General features: G+C 48.2%; 1 protein-coding gene across 1 annotated transcript in view; it reads right to left on the bottom strand.

Annotated features, from left to right (window-relative positions):
- LOC112237442 (lysosomal-trafficking regulator-like) overlaps nucleotides 1–18,675 on the bottom strand; it is a gene marked incomplete at its 5' end in the record, with an annotated part of 134,499 nt that overhangs the window by 16,705 nt on the left and 99,119 nt on the right. The window contains 9 exon segments of the mRNA XM_042305698.1: nucleotides 752–918; nucleotides 1,455–1,685; nucleotides 2,954–3,123; nucleotides 6,175–6,355; nucleotides 12,245–12,397; nucleotides 12,615–13,113; nucleotides 13,311–13,442; nucleotides 15,098–15,296; nucleotides 17,636–17,773. Coding sequence (XP_042161632.1) covers nucleotides 752–918; nucleotides 1,455–1,685; nucleotides 2,954–3,123; nucleotides 6,175–6,355; nucleotides 12,245–12,397; nucleotides 12,615–13,113; nucleotides 13,311–13,442; nucleotides 15,098–15,296; nucleotides 17,636–17,773 — 1,870 coding nt within the window.

An 18,675-nucleotide genomic window follows, 5' to 3' on the forward strand; every position in this document is an offset into this window, starting at 1 on the left:
ATAATCATGGCCTCTAAACCTTCAAGCTGCATACTGGACCCAATTCCAACTAAACTACTGAAAGAGCTGCTTCCTGTGCTGGCCCTCCTATGTTGAACATAATAAACGTCTCTATCCACCGGATGTGTACCAAACTCACTAAAAGTGGCAGTAATAAAGCCTCTCTTGAAAAAGCCAAACCTTGACCCAGAAAATATAAAAAACTATCGGCCTATATCGAATCTTCCATTCCTCTCAAAACATTTAGAAAAGGCTGTTGCGCAGCAACTCACTGCCTTCCTGAAGACAAGCAATGTATACAAAATGCTTCAGTCTGGTTTTAGACCCCATCATAGCACTGAGACTGTACTTGTGAAGGTGGTAAATGACATTTTAATGGCATCGGACCGAGGCTCTGCATCTGTCCTCGTGCTCCTAGACCTTAGTGCTGCTTTTGATACCATCAATCACCACATTCTTTTGGAGAGATTGGAAACCCAAATTGGTCTACACGGACAAGTTCTGGCCTGGTTTAGATCTTATCTGTCGGAAAGATATCAGCTTGTCTCTGTGAATGGTTTGTCCTCTGACAAATCAACTGTAAATTTCAGTGTTCCTCAAGGTTCCGTTTTGGGACCACTATTGTTTTCATTATATATTTTACCTCTTGGGGATGTTATTCGAAAACATAATGTTAACTTTCACTGCTATGCGGATGACACACAGCTGTACATTTCAATGAAACATGGTGAAGTACCAGGCTATATCTTACCCTGGGTTCGTTTCATCTTGGACGTCTCCATGAAGCCCAGCAGTGTGATTAGGTCCTCTATGATCCTGAAGTATTGAGCACCAGAGGAAGAACAGGAATGGATGGTCACCGCCACCAAGAGCTGTTGGATATCAACCACTAGTAGTTTGTAGTCGTTCAGAGGTATACTGGGGAGAGAGATTGATTGAGACAGACAGAGAGCAGCGTGAGACCCCTGGCCAACCCTCCCATCGTTCTACTTAGCAAAACATCAGTGGTGCATCATTCCAGTTTCAAATGATGCCATGAAACGAAATCTCTGTGTGGTGCAGCTACATATTCATCTATATATTATATACCAGATATAAATCTGTGTGGTGAAAAAGTGTGTGCGAGCATGGAGGCCTACAAACCTGACTCAGTTACACCAGCTCTGTCAGGAGGAATGGGCCAAAATTCACCCAACTTATTGTGGGATGCTTGTGGAAGGCTACCCGAAACATTTGACCCAAGCTAAACAATTTAAAGACAATGCTACCAAAAAATTAATTGAGTGTATGAAAACTTCTGACCCACTGGGAATGTGATAAAAGAAATAAAAGCTGAAAGAAATCCTTCTCTCTACTATTATTCTGACATTTCACATTCTTAAAATAAAGTGGTGATCCTATCTTACCAGGATTAAATGTCAGGAGTTGTATTTGGCTAAGGTACGTGTACTGACCCGTGCTCCATGCCGTTGAGTGTCGACAGGGTGTTGAAGAGGACGTAGAGCAGGCCGTGGTCCAGCAGTATGTCAGCCAGTTTGGGACAGGCGTTGACGAGCTGCAGTAGCATACAGAGCACGTTGTGGACCAGACTGTTCTCACACAGACTGTTCTCTATTAAGCCCAGCACTGGGATGATACAACGCTTCCTGAAGGGACTGATGGTCTCCATGTCCTCCAAGTCTAGACTGGAGAATACAACAACAATAAATACAACACCTCCATATAGTTTCTGTTTCAAATCCGGCTCCTCCCCATCTTGTTCTCTCCCCTCCCCATCTCCTCCTCCAGGCCTTGCTCTCTCCCCTCCCCATCTCCTCCTCCAGGCTTTGCTCTCTCCCCTCCCCATCTCCTCCTCCAGGCTTTGCTCTCTCCCCTCCCCATCTCCTCCTCCAGGCCTTGCTCTCTCCCCTCCCCATCTCCTCCCCATCTTGTTCTCTCCCCTCCCCATCTCCTCCTCCAGGCCTTGCTCTCTCCCCTCCCCATCTCCTCCTCCAGGCCTTGCTCTCTCCCCTCCCCATCTCCTCCTCCAGGCCTTGCTCTCTCCCCTCCCCATCTCCTCCTCCAGGCCTTGCTCTCTCCCCATCTCCTCCTCCAGGCCCTGCTCTCTCCCCTCCCCATCTCCTCCTCCAGGCCTTGCTCTCTCCCATCCCCATCTCCTCCTCCAGGCCTTGCTCTCTCCCCTCCCCATCTCCTCCTCCAGGCCCTGCTCTCTCCCCTACCCATCTCCTCCTCCAGGCCCTGCTCTCTCCCCTCCCCATCTCCTCCACCAGGCCTTGCTCTCTCCCCTCCCCATCTCCTCCTCCAGGCCCTGCTCTCTCCCCTCCCCATCTCCTCCTCCAGGCCCTGCTCTCTCCCCTCCCCATCTCCTCCTCCAGGCCTTGCTCTCTCCCATCCCCATCTCCTCCTCCAGGCCTTGCTCTCTCCCATCTCCTCCTCCAGGCCTTGCTCTCTCCCCTCCCCATCTCCTCCTCCAGGCCTTGCTCTCTCCCATCTCCTCCTCCAGGCCTTGCTCTCTCCCCTCCCCATCTCCTCCTCCAGGCCCTGCTCTCTCCCCTACCCATCTCCTCCTCCAGGCCCTGCTCTCTCCCCTCCCCATCTCCTCCACCAGGCCTTGCTCTCTCCCCTCCCCATCTCCTCCTCCAGGCCCTGCTCTCTCCACTCCCCATCTCCTCCTCCAGGCCTTGCTCTCTCACCTCCCCATCTCCTCCTCCAGGCCTTGCTCTCTCCCCTCCCCATCTCCTCCTCCAGGCCTTGCTCTCTCCCCTCCCCATCTCCTCCTCCAGGCCTTGCTCTCTCCCCTCCCCATCTCCTCCTCTAGGCCTTGCTCTCTCCCCCTCCCCATCTCCTCCTCCAGGCCTTGCTCTCTCCCCTCCCCATCTCCTCCTCTAGGCCTTGCTCTCTCCCCTCCCCATCTCCTCCACTAGGCCTTGTTCTCTCCCCTCCCCGTACGTACTCCTCCTCGAGGCCGACAGGTCGTCCAAACAGCATCTCCAGGAAGACCTCCAGCAGGCCCTGAGTCCCCTGGTGCAGGTACAGCTGATTGGCTAAGAGACTGAAGCCATGGTTCTTCAGGAACTTTTCCTTCTGCTCCTTAAACGCTCGGCTGAAGTAGGCATCCAGGAGCTAGAGAGAGGAGATAACATACTGGTATCCAGGAGCTAGAGAGAGGAGATAACATACTGGTATCCAGGAGCTAGAGAGAGGAGATAACATACTGGCATCCAGGAGCTAGAGAGAGGAGATAACATACTGGCATCCGGGAGCTAGAGAGAGGAGAGACAGTAAGCCGTCAGAGCTAACCTAGCATACTGGCATCCAGGAGCTAGAGAGAGGAGAGACAGTAAGCCGTCAGAGCTAACCTAGCATACTGGCATCCAGGAGCTAGAGAGAGGAGAGACAGTAAGCCGTCAGAGCTAACCTAGCATACTGGCATCCAGGAGCTAGAGAGAGGAGAGACAGTAAGCCGTCAGAGCTAACCTAGCATACTGGCATCCAGGAGCTAGAGAGAGGAGAGACAGTAAGCCGTCAGAGCTAACCTAGCATACTGGCATCCAGGAGCTAGAGAGAGGAGAGACAGTAAGCCGTCAGAGCTAACCTAGCATACTGGCATCCAGGAGCTAGAGAGAGGAGAGACAGTAAGCCGTCAGAGCTAACCTAGCATACTGGCATCCAGGAGCTAGAGAGAGGAGAGACAGTAAGCCGTCAGAGCTAACCTAGCATACTGGCATCCAGGAGCTAGAGAGAGGAGAGACAGTAAGCCGTCAGAGCTAACCTAGCATACTGGCATCCAGGAGCTAGAGAGAGGAGAGACAGTAAGCCGTCAGAGCTAACCTAGCATACTGGCATCCAGGAGCTAGAGAGAGGAGAGACAGTAAGCCGTCAGAGCTAACCTAGCATACTGGCATCCAGGAGCTAGAGAGAGGAGAGACAGTAAGCCGTCAGAGCTAACCTAGCATACTGGCATCCAGGAGCTAGAGAGAGGAGAGACAGTAAGCCGTCAGAGCTAACCTAGCATACTGGCATCCAGGAGCTAGAGAGAGGAGAGACAGTAAGCCGTCAGAGCTAACCTAGCATACTGGCATCCAGGAGCTAGAGAGAGGAGAGACAGTAAGCCGTCAGAGCTAACCTAGCATACTGGCATCCAGGAGCTAGAGAGAGGAGAGACAGTAAGCCGTCAGAGCTAACCTAGCATACTGGCATCCAGGAGCTAGAGAGAGGAGAGACAGTAAGCCGTCAGAGCTAACCTAGCATACTGGCATCCAGGAGCTAGAGAGAGGAGAGACAGTAAGCCGTCAGAGCTAACCTAGCATACTGGCATCCAGGAGCTAGAGAGAGGAGAGACAGTAAGCCGTCAGAGCTAACCTAGCATACTGGCATCCAGGAGCTAGAGAGAGGAGAGACAGTAAGCCGTCAGAGCTAACCTAGCATACTGGCATCCAGGAGCTAGAGAGAGGAGAGACAGTAAGCCGTCAGAGCTAACCTAGCATACTGGCATCCAGGAGCTAGAGAGAGGAGAGACAGTAAGCCGTCAGAGCTAACCTAGCATACTGGCATCCAGGAGCTAGAGAGAGGAGAGACAGTAAGCCGTCAGAGCTAACCTAGCATACTGGCATCCAGGAGCTAGAGAGAGGAGAGACAGTAAGCCGTCAGAGCTAACCTAGCATACTGGCATCCAGGAGCTAGAGAGAGGAGAGACAGTAAGCCGTCAGAGCTAACCTAGCATACTGGCATCCAGGAGCTAGAGAGAGGAGAGACAGTAAGCCGTCAGAGCTAACCTAGCATACTGGCATCCAGGAGCTAGAGAGAGGAGAGACAGTAAGCCGTCAGAGCTAACCTAGCATACTGGCATCCAGGAGCTAACAGTAAGCCGTCAGAGCTAGCATACTGGCATCCAGGAGCTAGAGAGAGGAGAGACAGTAAGCCGTCAGAGCTAACCTAGCATACTGGCATCCAGGAGCTAGAGAGAGGAGAGACAGTAAGCCGTCAGAGCTAACATACTGGCATCCAGGAGCTAGAGAGAGAGAGACAGTAAGCCGTCAGAGCTAACCTAGCATACTGGCATCCAGGAGCTAGAGAGAGGAGAGACAGTAAGCCGTCAGAGCTAACCTAGCATACTGGCATCCAGGAGCTAGAGAGAGGAGAGACAGTAAGCCGTCAGAGCTAACCTAGCATACTGGCATCCAGGAGCTAGAGAGAGGAGAGACAGTAAGCCGTCAGAGCTAACCTAGCATACTGGCATCCAGGAGCTAGAGAGAGGAGAGACAGTAAGCCGTCAGAGCTAACCTAGCATACTGGCATCCAGGAGCTAGAGAGAGGAGAGACAGTAAGCCGTCAGAGCTAACCTAGCATACTGGCATCCAGGAGCTAGAGAGAGGAGAGACAGTAAGCCGTCAGAGCTAACCTAGCATACTGGCATCCAGGAGCTAGAGAGAGGAGAGACAGTAAGCCGTCAGAGCTAACCTAGCATACTGGCATCCAGGAGCTAGAGAGAGGAGAGACAGTAAGCCGTCAGAGCTAACCTAGCATACTGGCATCCAGGAGCTAGAGAGAGGAGAGACAGTAAGCCGTCAGAGCTAACCTAGCATACTGGCATCCAGGAGCTAGAGAGAGGAGAGACAGTAAGCCGTCAGAGCTAACCTAGCATACTGGCATCCAGGAGCTAGAGAGAGGAGAGACAGTAAGCCGTCAGAGCTAACCTAGCATACTGGCATCCAGGAGCTAGAGAGAGGAGAGACAGTAAGCCGTCAGAGCTAACCTAGCATACTGGCATCCAGGAGCTAGAGAGAGGAGAGACAGTAAGCCGTCAGAGCTAACCTAGCATACTGGCATCCAGGAGCTAGAGAGAGGAGAGACAGTAAGCCGTCAGAGCTAACCTAGCATACTGGCATCCAGGAGCTGGAGAGAGGAGATAACATACTGGTATCCAGGAAATAGAGAGAGAAGGTAACATACTGGCATCCAGGAACTACAGGGAGACTAGGACAAGGAGTGAGACACAGCAGCATTAGGTCTAAAATAATATGAGATCCCTGTTGAAGGCTTGGCTGAGGTAGGTGTCTAGGAGCTGGGACATAACTGTTAACAGGCAACATAACACATAGTGGAAATGTGTTGGCCTGCGCCTTCCTCAGTATATGTGTGTGTGTGTGTGTGTGTGCATACAAGACCACTAACCTTCATAACCCCCTGCTGTATAAGGGGAGAGGAGTGGTTCACGAGGACGATAAGAGCTTCAGGTTGGACCAGCTTATCCATCACCTCGTGCAGCATCAGGTCTGGTAGTAGTAGCAGAATCCCCCTCAACAGGTCATATAGACCATAGCATATTAACACCAGGCAGTCCTCTGTACTGGACCTGCAATAATAACACCAGTCCTCTGTAATAATGTATTAATAACACCAGTCCTCTGTAATAATATATTAATAACACCAGTCCTCTGTAATAATGTATTAACACCAGTCCTCTGTAATAATGTATTAATAACACCAGTCCTCTGTAATAATGTATTAATAACACCCGTCCTCTGTAATAATGTATTAATAACACCAGTCCTCTGTAATAATGTATTAATAACACCAGTCCTCTGTAATATGTTAATAACACCAGTCCTCTGTAATAATGTATTAATAACACCAGTCCTCTGTAATAATATGTTAATAACACCAGTCCTCTGTAATATGTTAATAACACCAGTCCTCTGTAATAATGTATTAATAACACCAGTCCTCTGTAATAATATATTAATAACACCAGTCCTCTGTAATATGTTAATAACACCAGTCCTCTGTAATAATATGTTAATAACACCAATCCTCTGTAATAATGTATTAATAACACCAGTCCTCTGTAATAATGTATTAATAACACCAGTCCTGTGTAATAATATGTTAATAACACCAGTCCTCTGTAATAATATATTAATAACACCAGTCCTCTGTAATAATGTATTAACACCAGTCCTCTGTAATAATGTATTAACACCAGTCCTCTGTAATAATATGTTAATAACACCAGTCCTCTGTAATAATGTATTAACACCCGTCCTCTGTAATAATATATTAATAACACCCGTCCTCTGTAATATATTAATAACACCCGTCCTCTGTAATAATGTATTAATAACACCAGTCCTCTGTAATAATGTATTAATAACACCAGTCCTCTGTAATAATGTTAATAACACCAGTCCTCTGTAATAATATATTAATAACACCAGTCCTCTGTAATAATGTATTAACACCAGTCCTCTGTAATAATATGTTAATAACACCAGTCCTCTGTAATAATGTATTAATAACACCCGTCCTCTGTAATAATGTATTAATAACACCCGTCCTCTGTAATAATGTATTAATAACACCAGTCCTCTGTAATAATGTATTAATAACACCAGTCCTCTGTAATAATGTATTAATAACACCAGTCCTCTGTAATATGTTAATAACACCAGTCCTCTGTAATAATGTATTAATAACACCAGTCCTCTGTAATAATATATTAATAACACCAGTCCTCTGTAATAATATGTTAATAACACCAGTCCTCTGTAATAATATGTTAATAACACCAGTCCTCTGTAATAATGTATTAATAACACCAGTCCTCTGTAATAATGTATTAATAACACCAGTCCTGTGTAATAATATGTTAATAACACCAGTCCTCTGTAATAATGTGTTAATAACACCAGTGCTCTGTAATAATGTGTTACGGTACAGAGTCAATGTGGAGGCTATATTCAGGGGGTACCGGTACAGAGTCAATGTGGAGGCTATATACAGGGGGTACCAGTACAGAGTCAATGTGGAGGCTATATTCAGGGGGTACCGGTACAGAGTCAATGTTTGGGGGCACAGGTTAGTCGAGGTAATGGAGGAAATATGTAAACTCAGCAAAAAAATAAATGTCCTTTTTTCAGGACCCTGTCTTTCAAATATAATTCATACAAATCCAAATAACTTCACAGATCTTCATTGTAAAGGGTTTAAACACTGTTTCCCATGCTTGTTCAATGAACCATAAACAATTAATGAACATGCACCTGTGGAACGGTCGTTAAGACACTAACAGCTTACAGACGGTAGGTAATTAAGGTCACAGTTATGAAAACCTAGGACACTAAAGAGGACTTTCTACTGACTCTGAAAATCACCAAAAGAAAGATGCCCAGGTCCCTGCTCATCTGGGTGAACGTGCCTTAGGCATGCTGCAAGGAGGCATGAGGACTGCAGATGTGGTCAGGGCAATAATTGCAATGTTCGTACTGTAAGACGCCTAAGACAGCACTACAGGGAGACAGGACGGACATCTGATCGTCCTCGCAGTGGCAGACCACGTGTAACACCTGCACATGATCGGTACATCCGAACATCACACCTGTGGGACAGGTACAGGATGGCAACAACAACGGCCTGAGTTACACCGGGAATGCACAATCCCTCCATCAGTGCTCAGACTGTCTGCAATAGGCTGCTAGAGGCTGGACTGAGGGCTTGTAGGCCTGTTGTAAGGCAGGTCCTCACCAGACATCACCGGCAACAACTTCACCTATGGGCACAAACCCACCGTCGCTGACCAGACAGGACTGTCAAAAAGTGCTCTTCACTGACGAGTTGCAGTTTTGTCTCACCAGGGGTGCTGGTCGGATTCGCAATTATCATCGAAGTAATGAGCGTTACACCGAGGCCTGTACTCTGGAGCGGGATCGATTTGGAGGTGGAGGGTCCGTCATGGTCTGGGGCGGTGTGTCACAGCATCATCGGACTGAGCATGTTGTCATTGCAGGCAATCTCAACGCTGTGCGTTACAGGGAAGACATCCTCCTCCCTCATGTGGAACCCTTCCTGCAGGCTCATCCTGACATGACCCTCCAGCATGACAATGCCACCAGCCATAACTGCTCGTTCTGGCATGATTTCCTGCAAGACAGGAATGTCAGTGTTCTGCCATGGCAAGCGAAGAGCCCGGATCTCAATCCCATTGAGCACGTCTGAGAACTGTTGGATCGGAGGGTGAGGGCTAGGGCCATTCCCCCCAGAAATGTCTGGGAACTTGCAGGTGCCCCCCCCCCTTTGTTCAGGGACACATTATTCCATTTCTGTTAGTCACAGAACAGTCTATGACTGGGGTGTTTCAAGCAGACCAAGAACACTAAGGTATCCTGTCTATATGGACTACCGACCCGTAGCACTCACGTCTGTAGCCATGAAGTGCTTTGAAAGGCTGGTCATGGCTCACATCAACACCCAGGAAGAGTAGCTGCTGCCTTGGCAGGAACTAATGGGGATCCATAATAAACCCCAGGAAGAGTAGCTGCTGCCTTGGCAACAGGAACTAATGGGGATCCATAATAAATACAATCAGAGACTAAACATTAAGTTTAATCACAGATATCTTTTTCCTTTCTGAATGACGTTACAGTTCCAGACACACAGAACAAACACAGCCAGCGATAAGAGGGGTATTATACCTGGGTGATGGCTATTGTCCTAGGAAGGAGGACAGGTGCTCTCTCTATTGATAGTGAGAGGTGTTTTCCTGCTGTGTTAACAGGACAGGTGTTATCTGTGTGATCAGTCCACAGGGCTCTGCTCAGTCAACATAACAAGGCTTCGTAAACAGAGACAAGTCTACTATTCTCAATAACAGGCACAAACAGACACAACCCAGAACAGATAAAGCTTGAAACACAGCCTCATGTAACCCCCAATATCATATCCTTTCATACGAGGTCTGTAGATGAAAGCAAAGAGACAGTGGCTAGGTCGGGTTCTCTCCTACGCACACAGATGATGACTGAACAGAGAGAGAGGAGAGAGCACGAGAGGGCGAAAGAGAGACCGAGACATTGAGAGAATTAAGAGCGAGAAAGAGTGAGAAGAGAGGATGTGGATGGCTAATTAGCTGATCCACTTCATTACAGGGAGAGAGTATTATTGGACTTCATCAAAGACAGCTTGATGATACTCAACTGAGCTAGAGAGATGAGACAGAAATATAGATAAAGTGGAGGGAGTGAGGGTGGTTCTGTCAATTCAACAGAAACTCATCTTCACCTTGGTAGTTACAGGAACAGGACGCTTCCCAATGCGGAACCCTGTTCCCTATATAGAGCCCTGTGGGTCCTGGTCAACAGTAGTCCACTATATAGAGCCCTGTGGGTCCTGGTCAACAGTAGTCCACTATATAGAGCCCTATGGGTCCTGGTCAACAATAGTCCACTATATAGAGCCCTATGGGTCCTGGTCAACAGTAGTCCACTATATAGAGCCCTATGGGTCCTGGTCAACAGTAGTCCACTATATAGAGCCCTATGGGTCCTGGTCAACATTAGTCCACTATATAGAGCCCTATGGGTCCTGGTCAACATTAGTCCACTATATAGAGCCCTGTGGGTCCTGGTCAACAGTAGTCCACTATATAGAGCCCTATGGGTCCTGGTCAACAGTAGTCCACTATATAGAGCCCTGTGGGTCCTGGTCAACAGTAGTCCACTATATAGAGCCCTATGGGTCCTGGTCAACAGTAGTCCACTATATAGAGCCCTATGGGTCCTGGTCAACAGTAGTCCACTATATAGAGCCCTATGGGTCCTGGTCAACAGTAGTCCACTATATAGAGCCCTATGGGTCCTGGTCAACAGTAGTCCACTATATAGAGCCCTATGGGTCCTGGTCAACAGTAGTCCACTATATAGAGCCCTATGGGTCCTGGTCAACAGTAGTCCACTATATAGAGCTCTATGGGTCCTGGTCAACAGTAGTCCACTATATAGAGCCCTATGGGTCCTGGTCAACAGTAGTCAACTATATAGAGCCCTATGGGTCCTGGTCATCAGTAGTCCACTATATAGAGCCCTATGGGTCCTGGTCAACAGTAGTCCACTATATAGAGCCCTATGGGTCCTGGTCAACAGTTGTCCACTATATAGAGCCCTATGGGTCCTGGTCAACAGTAGTCCACTATATAGAGCCCTATGGGTCCTGGTCAACAGTAGTCCACTATATAGAGCCCTATGGGTCCTGGTCAACAGTAGTCCACTATATAGAGCCCTGTGGGTCCTGGTCAACAGTAGTCCACTATATAGAGCCCTGTGGGTCCTGGTCAACAGTAGTCCACTATATAGAGCCCTGTGGGTCCTGGTCAACAGTAGTCCACTATATAGAGCCCTATGGGTCCTGGTCAACAGTAGTCCACTATATAGAGCCCTGTGGGTCCTGGTCAACAGTAGTCCACTATATAGAGCCCTGTGGGTCCTGGTCAACAGTAGTCCACTATATAGAGCCCTATGGGTCCTGGTCAACAGTAGTCCACTATATAGAGCCCTATGGGTCCTGGTCAACAGTTGTCCACTATATAGAGCCCTATGGGTCCTGGTCAACAGTAGTCCACTATATAGAGCCCTATGGGTCCTGGTCAACAGTAGTCCACTATATAGAGCCCTGTGGGTCCTGGTCAACAGTAGTCCACTATATAGAGCCCTAAGATCTAACAGGGTAGTCTGTACAGGAGCATGAGATCTAACAGGGTAGTCTGTATAGGAGCATGAGATCTAACAGGGTAGTCTGTATAGGAGCATGAGATCTAACAGGGTAGTCTGTATAGGAGCATGAGATCTAACAGGGTAGTCTGTATAGGAGCATGAGATCTAACAGGGTAGTCTGTATAGGAGCATGAGATCTAACAGGGTAGTCTGTATAGGAGCATGAGATCTAACAGGGTAGTCTGTATAGGAGCATGAGATCTAACAGGGTAGTCTGTATAGGAGCATGAGATCTAACAGGGTAGTCTGTATAGGAGCATGAGATCTAACAGGGTAGTCTGTATAGGAGCATGAGATCTAACAGGGTAGTCTGTATAGGAGCATGAGATCTAACAGGGTAGTCTGTATAGGAGCATGAGATCTAACAGGGTAGTCTGTATAGGAGCATGAGATCTAACAGGGTAGTCTGTATAGGAGCATGAGATCTAACAGGGTAGTCTGTATAGGAGCATGAGATCTAACAGGGTAGTCTGTATAGGAGCATGAGATCTAACAGGGTAGTCTGTATAGGAGCATGAGATCTAACAGGGTAGTCTGTATAGGAGCATGAGATCTAACAGGGTAGTCTGTATAGGAGCATGAGATCTAACAGGGTAGTCTGTATAGGAGCATGAGGGTAGTACAGGGTAACATAGTCTGCAGGGTAGTCTGCATGAGATCTAACAGGTGTAGTTGGTGTGTTATTCTATAGAATTGTGTACCTGTCGTTGCTAGAGTCTTTGCTGTAGGCCCTCTCGTATCCAGGTGAGTATGAGTAGCTCTCCCAGTCTTCTGGTAGTGTCCCACGGTCGGCCACGCTGGGCCAGCGACCCAGGGCTAGGTTCCCATTCTGGGCAGGGAAGGCCAGGCCCAGGCTGGATGAATAAATGAAGGAATAAATTGTATTAGACACATTTTAAAAGGTAGAGTCAGCGATGTACAAAGTAAACAGCATTATCAGTTTGATTTCAGCGACTATTCTGAGAGGTGAAGAACGAGGCTAAACATGTCCTCTGATTTGGTTCCTATGGGCACTGGTCAAAAGCACTTTATAAGGAAAAGGTGCCCCTTGGAAGCAAAATATCCAGTCACCTGGCCAGGTTAGAGGAGCTCCTCTGAAACGATGTGATCCCCTTCAGACTGTCCGGCCTCTGTGGCACCTCATCGCTCGCCCAATCGAAACGGTCCTCAGATTCAGCACCGCCCACACTGCCCTCAACCAGACTATCCACCTCCCCCCTCTCCTCCACCCCCTCCTCCCCATCTACCTCCACCTCCTCGATACTGATGGACGGGGTATGCGGTGCCTCTCCTCCCTCTCGGGAGTCACAGATGGTTTTCGCCGACTCACAGCTTGACAGGAGCTGCTCCTCCCCCACCCCTCCTCCTCCTCTCTTTAGAGTCTCTGTGCTTCCCAAAGTCACCCCCTCTCCTTCCTGGCCCTCCCTGGGGCTCCCAGCCCCTCCATGGCCCAGACAGGGCCTGAGCAACGGGGAGGAGTTGGGCGAGGGGGTCAGGTTGGCGGGCAGGAGGGACAGGGACTGGTCGTCTCCTCCGTGTTCAGGTGACGGAGGCTGAAGGTGGATGGTACCTTCAGAGGGAAACAGACCTAAACATAAATCTCATGCCGTTCCCAACATGTTTAATAGAAGAGGGAAAGGTCTTGGGCAGAACTAAGTGCAGATGTGTATTTGCTTCCTGGAAGGATATTAGCATACAGGTGTTCTGCACCAATGGAGAGCGAGAAACATGTCACTGCATGAAGACAAACATAATGATTCTAGGTACCTTCAGGAAGAGGGTCCTCAGTGAAGACGGCCGTGGAGAGAGAGACCACTGAGCTACCAGCTGACTTCCATCCACTGTTGATATTTCTCATATACATTATGGACTGGACTTTCTCCTGGTACAGATTACCATCTACAGGACAACAGACAACATATATATATATACACTGGTACAGATTACCATCTACAGGACAACAGACAACATATATATATATATATACACACTGGTACAGATTACCATCTACAGGACAACAGACAACATATATATATATACACTGGTACAGATTACCATCTACAGGACAACAGACAACATATATATATATATACACACACACACTGGTACAGATTACCATCTACAGGACAACAGACAACATACATATATATACATATATATATACACACACACTGGTACAGATTACAACAGACAACATATATATATACACTGGTACAGATTACCATCTACAGGACAACAGACAAAATACATATATATATATACACACTGGTACAGATTACCATCTACAGGACATCTGGAGACAACAGACACAACACTGTCTAACATCTGGAGACAACAGACACAACACTGTCTAACATCTGGAGACAACAGACACAACACTGTCTAACATCTGGAGACAACAGACACAATACTGTCTATCATCTACAGGACAACAGACACAACACTGTCTATCATCTACAGGACAACAGACACAACACTGTCTAACACCTGGAGACAACAGACACAGCCCTGTCTAACATCTGGAGCCAACAGACACAACCCTGTCTAACATCTGGAGCCAACAGACACAACCCTGTCTAACATCTGGAGCCAACAGACACAACACTGTCTAACATCTGGAGCCAACAGACACAACCCTGTCTAACATCTGGAGACAACAGACACAGCCCTGTCTAACATCTGGAGACAACAGACACAGCCCTGTCTAACATCTGGAGACAACAGACACAACCCTGTCTAACATCTGGAGCCAACAGACAACCCTGTCTAACATCTGGAGACAACAGACACAGCCCTGTCTAACATCTGGAGCCAACAGACACAGCACTGTCTAACATCTGGAGACAACAGACACAGCACTGTCTAACATCTGGAGACAACAGACACAGCCCTGTCTAACATCTGGAGACAACAGACACAGCCCTGTCTAACATCTGGAGACAACAGACACAGCCCTGCCTAACATCTGGAGACAACAGACACAGCCCTGCCTAACATCTGGAGCCAACAGACACAGCCCTGTCTAACATCTGGAGACAACAGACACAGCCCTGTCTAACATCTGGAGACAACAGACACACCACTGTCTAACATCTGGAGACAACAGACACAACCCTGTCTAACATCTGGAGACAGACACAGCCCTGTCTAACATCTGGAGACAACAGACACACCACTGTCTAACATCTGGAGACAACAGACACAGCCCTGTATAACATCTGGAGACAACAGACACAGCCCTGTATAACATCTGGAGACAACAGACACAGCCATGTCTAACATCTAGAGAAAACAGAAGAAAACACTGTCTAACATCTGGAGACAACAGACACAATACTGTCAGTGGTGTTAAGTCCTTTCAGTAGAAGCAGACACCATGGTATTTGGAAGAGTATAACAGACACCAATTACTACACCAATTACCATGGCAGACACCAATTACTACACCAATTACCATGGCAGACACCAATTACTATTCTAAGTAAAAGTCACCTAATAAAACACCTGAGTTTGACTTTATTAATTGAACCAGGAAGTGTGTGTAAAAACCCCACCTATGTGTAGTGAGAAGTAGAAGCTTGTAGGCGTATGACAGACGTAGGTGTTAGTGGGCGGGTGCACGGCGAGGAGGAAGTTGTAGACCAATCGGAGGAGGTCTAGGTCCGGAGGTGAACCCAACACTTCCTGGATGATCTTTACGAAAGACAGACACACTTCCTGTGGGATGGAGGTCAGGTGCTCGTCCCGATGCTCCTGGAGGACAAACATGGAGGATAAGGAAGTCTGATAGTTAACGTGTTAGAAAAGGCCAAAGGAACATGCAGTCGTTTAATTACATCGACTTAAATTCAGAGACACTACAGTAGTGAGTCATTTAACAGACTCTCTTATCCAGAGACACTTACAGTAGTCAGTCATTTAGCAGACTCTCTTATCCAGAGCCACTACAGTAGTGAGTCATTTAGCAGACTCTCTTATCCAGAGACACTACAGTAGTGAGTCATTTAGCAGACTCTCTTATCCAGAGAGACTCACAGTCGTGAGTAATTTAACAGACTCTCTTATCCAGAGACACTACAGTAGTGAGTCATTTAGCAGACTCTCTTATCCAGAGACACTTACAGTAGTGAGTCATTTAACAGACTCTCTTATCCAGAGACACTACAGTAGTGAGTCATTTAGCAGACTCTCTTATCCAGAGACACTACAGTAGTGAGTCATTTATCCAGAGAGACTCACAGTCGTGAGTAATTTAACAGACTCTCTGATCCAGAGACACTACAGTAGTGAGTCATTTAGCAGACTCTACAGTAGTGAGTCATTTAGCAGACTCTCTTATCCAGAGACACTACAGTAGTGAGTCATTTAGCAGACTCTCTTATCCAGAGAGACTCACAGTCGTGAGTAATTTAACAGACTCTCTGATCCAGAGACACTACAGTAGTGAGTCATTTAGCACACTCTACAGTAGTGAGTCATTTAGCAGACTCTCTGATCCAGAGAGACTTACAGTAGAGTAATTTAGCAGACTCTTATCCAGAGCCACTACAGTAGTGAGTCATTTAGCAGACTCTTATCCAGAGACACTACAGTAGTGAGTCATTTAGCAGACTCTCTGATCCAGAGACACTTACAGTAGTGAGTCATTTAGCAGACTCTCTGATCCAGAGACACTACAGTAGTGAGTCATTTAGCACTCTCTTATCCAGAGACACTACAGTAGTGAGTCATTTAGCAGACTCTTATTCAGAGAGACTACAGTAGTGAGTCATTTAGCAGACTCTTATTCAGAGAGACTACAGTAGTGAGTCATTTAGCAGACTCTTATCCAGAGAGACAACAGTAGTGAGTAATTTAGCAGACTCTCTTATCCAGAGACACTATAGTAGTGAGTCATTTAGCAGACTCTACAGTAGTGAGTCATTTAGCAGACTCTCTGATCCAGAGACACTACAGTAGTGAGTCATTTAGCAGACTCTCTGATCCAGAGACACTACAGTAGTGAGTCATTTAGCAGACTCTTATCCAGAGACACTTACAGTAGTGAGTCATTTAGCAGACTCTCTGATCCAGAGACACTACAGTAGTGAGTCATTTATTAGACTCTCTTATCCAGAGACACTACAGTAGTGAGTCATTTTGCAGACTCTTATCCAGAGCCGCTACAGTAGTGAGTCATTTATTAGACTCTCTTATCCAGAGACACTACAGTAGTGAGTCATTTAGCAGACTCTCTGATCCAGAGACACTACAGTAGTGAGTCATTTAGCAGACTCTCTGATCCAGAGACACTACAGTAGTGAGTCATTTAGCAGACTCTCTGATCCAGAGACACTACAGTAGTGAGTCATTTAGCAGACTCTCTTATCCAGAGACACTTACAGTAGTGAGTCATTTAGCAGACTCTCTTATCCAGAGCCACTACAGTAGTGAGTCATTTAGCAGACTCTCTGATCCAGAGACACTACAGTAGTGAGTCATTTAGCAGACTCTCTGATCCAGAGCCACTACAGTAGTGAGTCATTTAGCAGACTCTCTTATCCAGAGACACTACCTGTCAATGACAGCTCAGGTTATTTTCTACCAACGGAGCCACACGGGACGACTGTCAATGACAGCTCAGGTTATTCTCTACCAACGGAGCCACACGAGACGACTGTCAATGACAACTCAGGTTATTCTCTACAAACGGAGCCACACGAGACGACTGTCAATGATAATGACTGTCAATGACAGCTCAGGTTATTCTCTACCAACGGAGCCACACGGGACGACTGTCAATGACAACTCAGGTTACTCTCTACAAACGGAGCCACACGAGACGACTGTCAATGATAATGACTGTCAATGACAGCTCAGGTTATTCTCTACCAACGGAGCCACACGGGACGACTGTCAATGACAACTCAGGTTACTCTCTACAAACGGAGCCACACGGGACGACTGTCAATGATAACGACTGTCAATGACAGCTCAGGTTATTCTCTGGCTCCCTAGGCAGAGTTTTGAAAGGTCTTGGGACCAAAACATTGCTGCAACATGATTTATTAGTAAAATGGATCTTGTTCATTCCGAACGGATAAGTTTCTTACCTGTAGTACTTGACAGGTGAGCAGGAAGCGGTGGACCACCTGGGCTTTGAGAAACTGTCTGATGTTGAACACCTGCTGGGGGTGGTGAACCCTGATGAGGATCTCCAACCCTGCCAGCAGAGTCTCCCAGACACCACCCTATTAGAGACACGTAACTTATATTAATACACAGCTACTGTAACCCTGACCTGACCCTGACCCTAACCCAAACCCAACCCCGACCCTAACCCAACCCTGAAATGGGTGGTATACCCTGATGAAGATCGAGGGCTGCTAGCAGGATCTCCCTGACTGATTAAGAGGTGAAAGACCCAGTTAAACAACAGCAAGGCTGCTTATGCTCCCATTTCACAGCTTTACTGACAACGTTTCAATCCTAAACTGACCAAGATCCAACGTTGTCAATAAAGCTGTGAAGTGGGGGCCTGGCTGTTCTCTGGCAGGGCTGGGGGCCTGGCTGTTCTCTGGCAGGGCTGGGGGCCTGGCTGCTCTCTGGCAGGGCTGGGGGCCTGGCTGCTCTCTGGCAGGGCTGGGGGCCTGGCTGCTCTCTGGCAGGGCTGGGGGCCTGGCTGCTCTCTGGCAGGGGGCCTGGCTGCTCTCTGGCAGGGGGCCTGGCTGCTCTCTGGCAGGGGGCCTGGCTGCTCTCTGGCAGGGGGCCTGGCTGCTCTCTGGCAGGGGGCCTGGCTGCTCTCTGGCAGGGGGCCTGGCTGCTCTCTGGCAGGGCAGGGGGCCCTGGCTGCTCTCTGGCAGGGCTGGGGGCCTGGCTGCTCTCTGGCAGGGCTGGGGGCCTGGCTGCTCTCTGGCAGGGCTGGGGGCCTGGCTGCTCTCTGGCAGGGCTGGGGGCCTGGCTGCTCTCTGGCAGGGCTGGGGGCCCTGGCTGCTCTCTGGCAGGGCTGGGGGCCTGGCTGCTCTCTGGCAGGGCTGGGGGCCTGGCTGCTCTCTGGCAGGGCTGGGGGCCCTGGCTGCTCTCTGGCAGGGCTGGGGGCCTGGCTGCTCTCTGGCAGGGCTGGGGTCCTGGCTGCTCTCTGGCAGGGCTGGGG

Source organism: Oncorhynchus tshawytscha, linkage group LG24 (assembly GCF_018296145.1).
Source record: "Oncorhynchus tshawytscha isolate Ot180627B linkage group LG24, Otsh_v2.0, whole genome shotgun sequence".
In the NCBI taxonomy this organism is placed as follows: domain Eukaryota; kingdom Metazoa; phylum Chordata; class Actinopteri; order Salmoniformes; family Salmonidae; genus Oncorhynchus; species Oncorhynchus tshawytscha.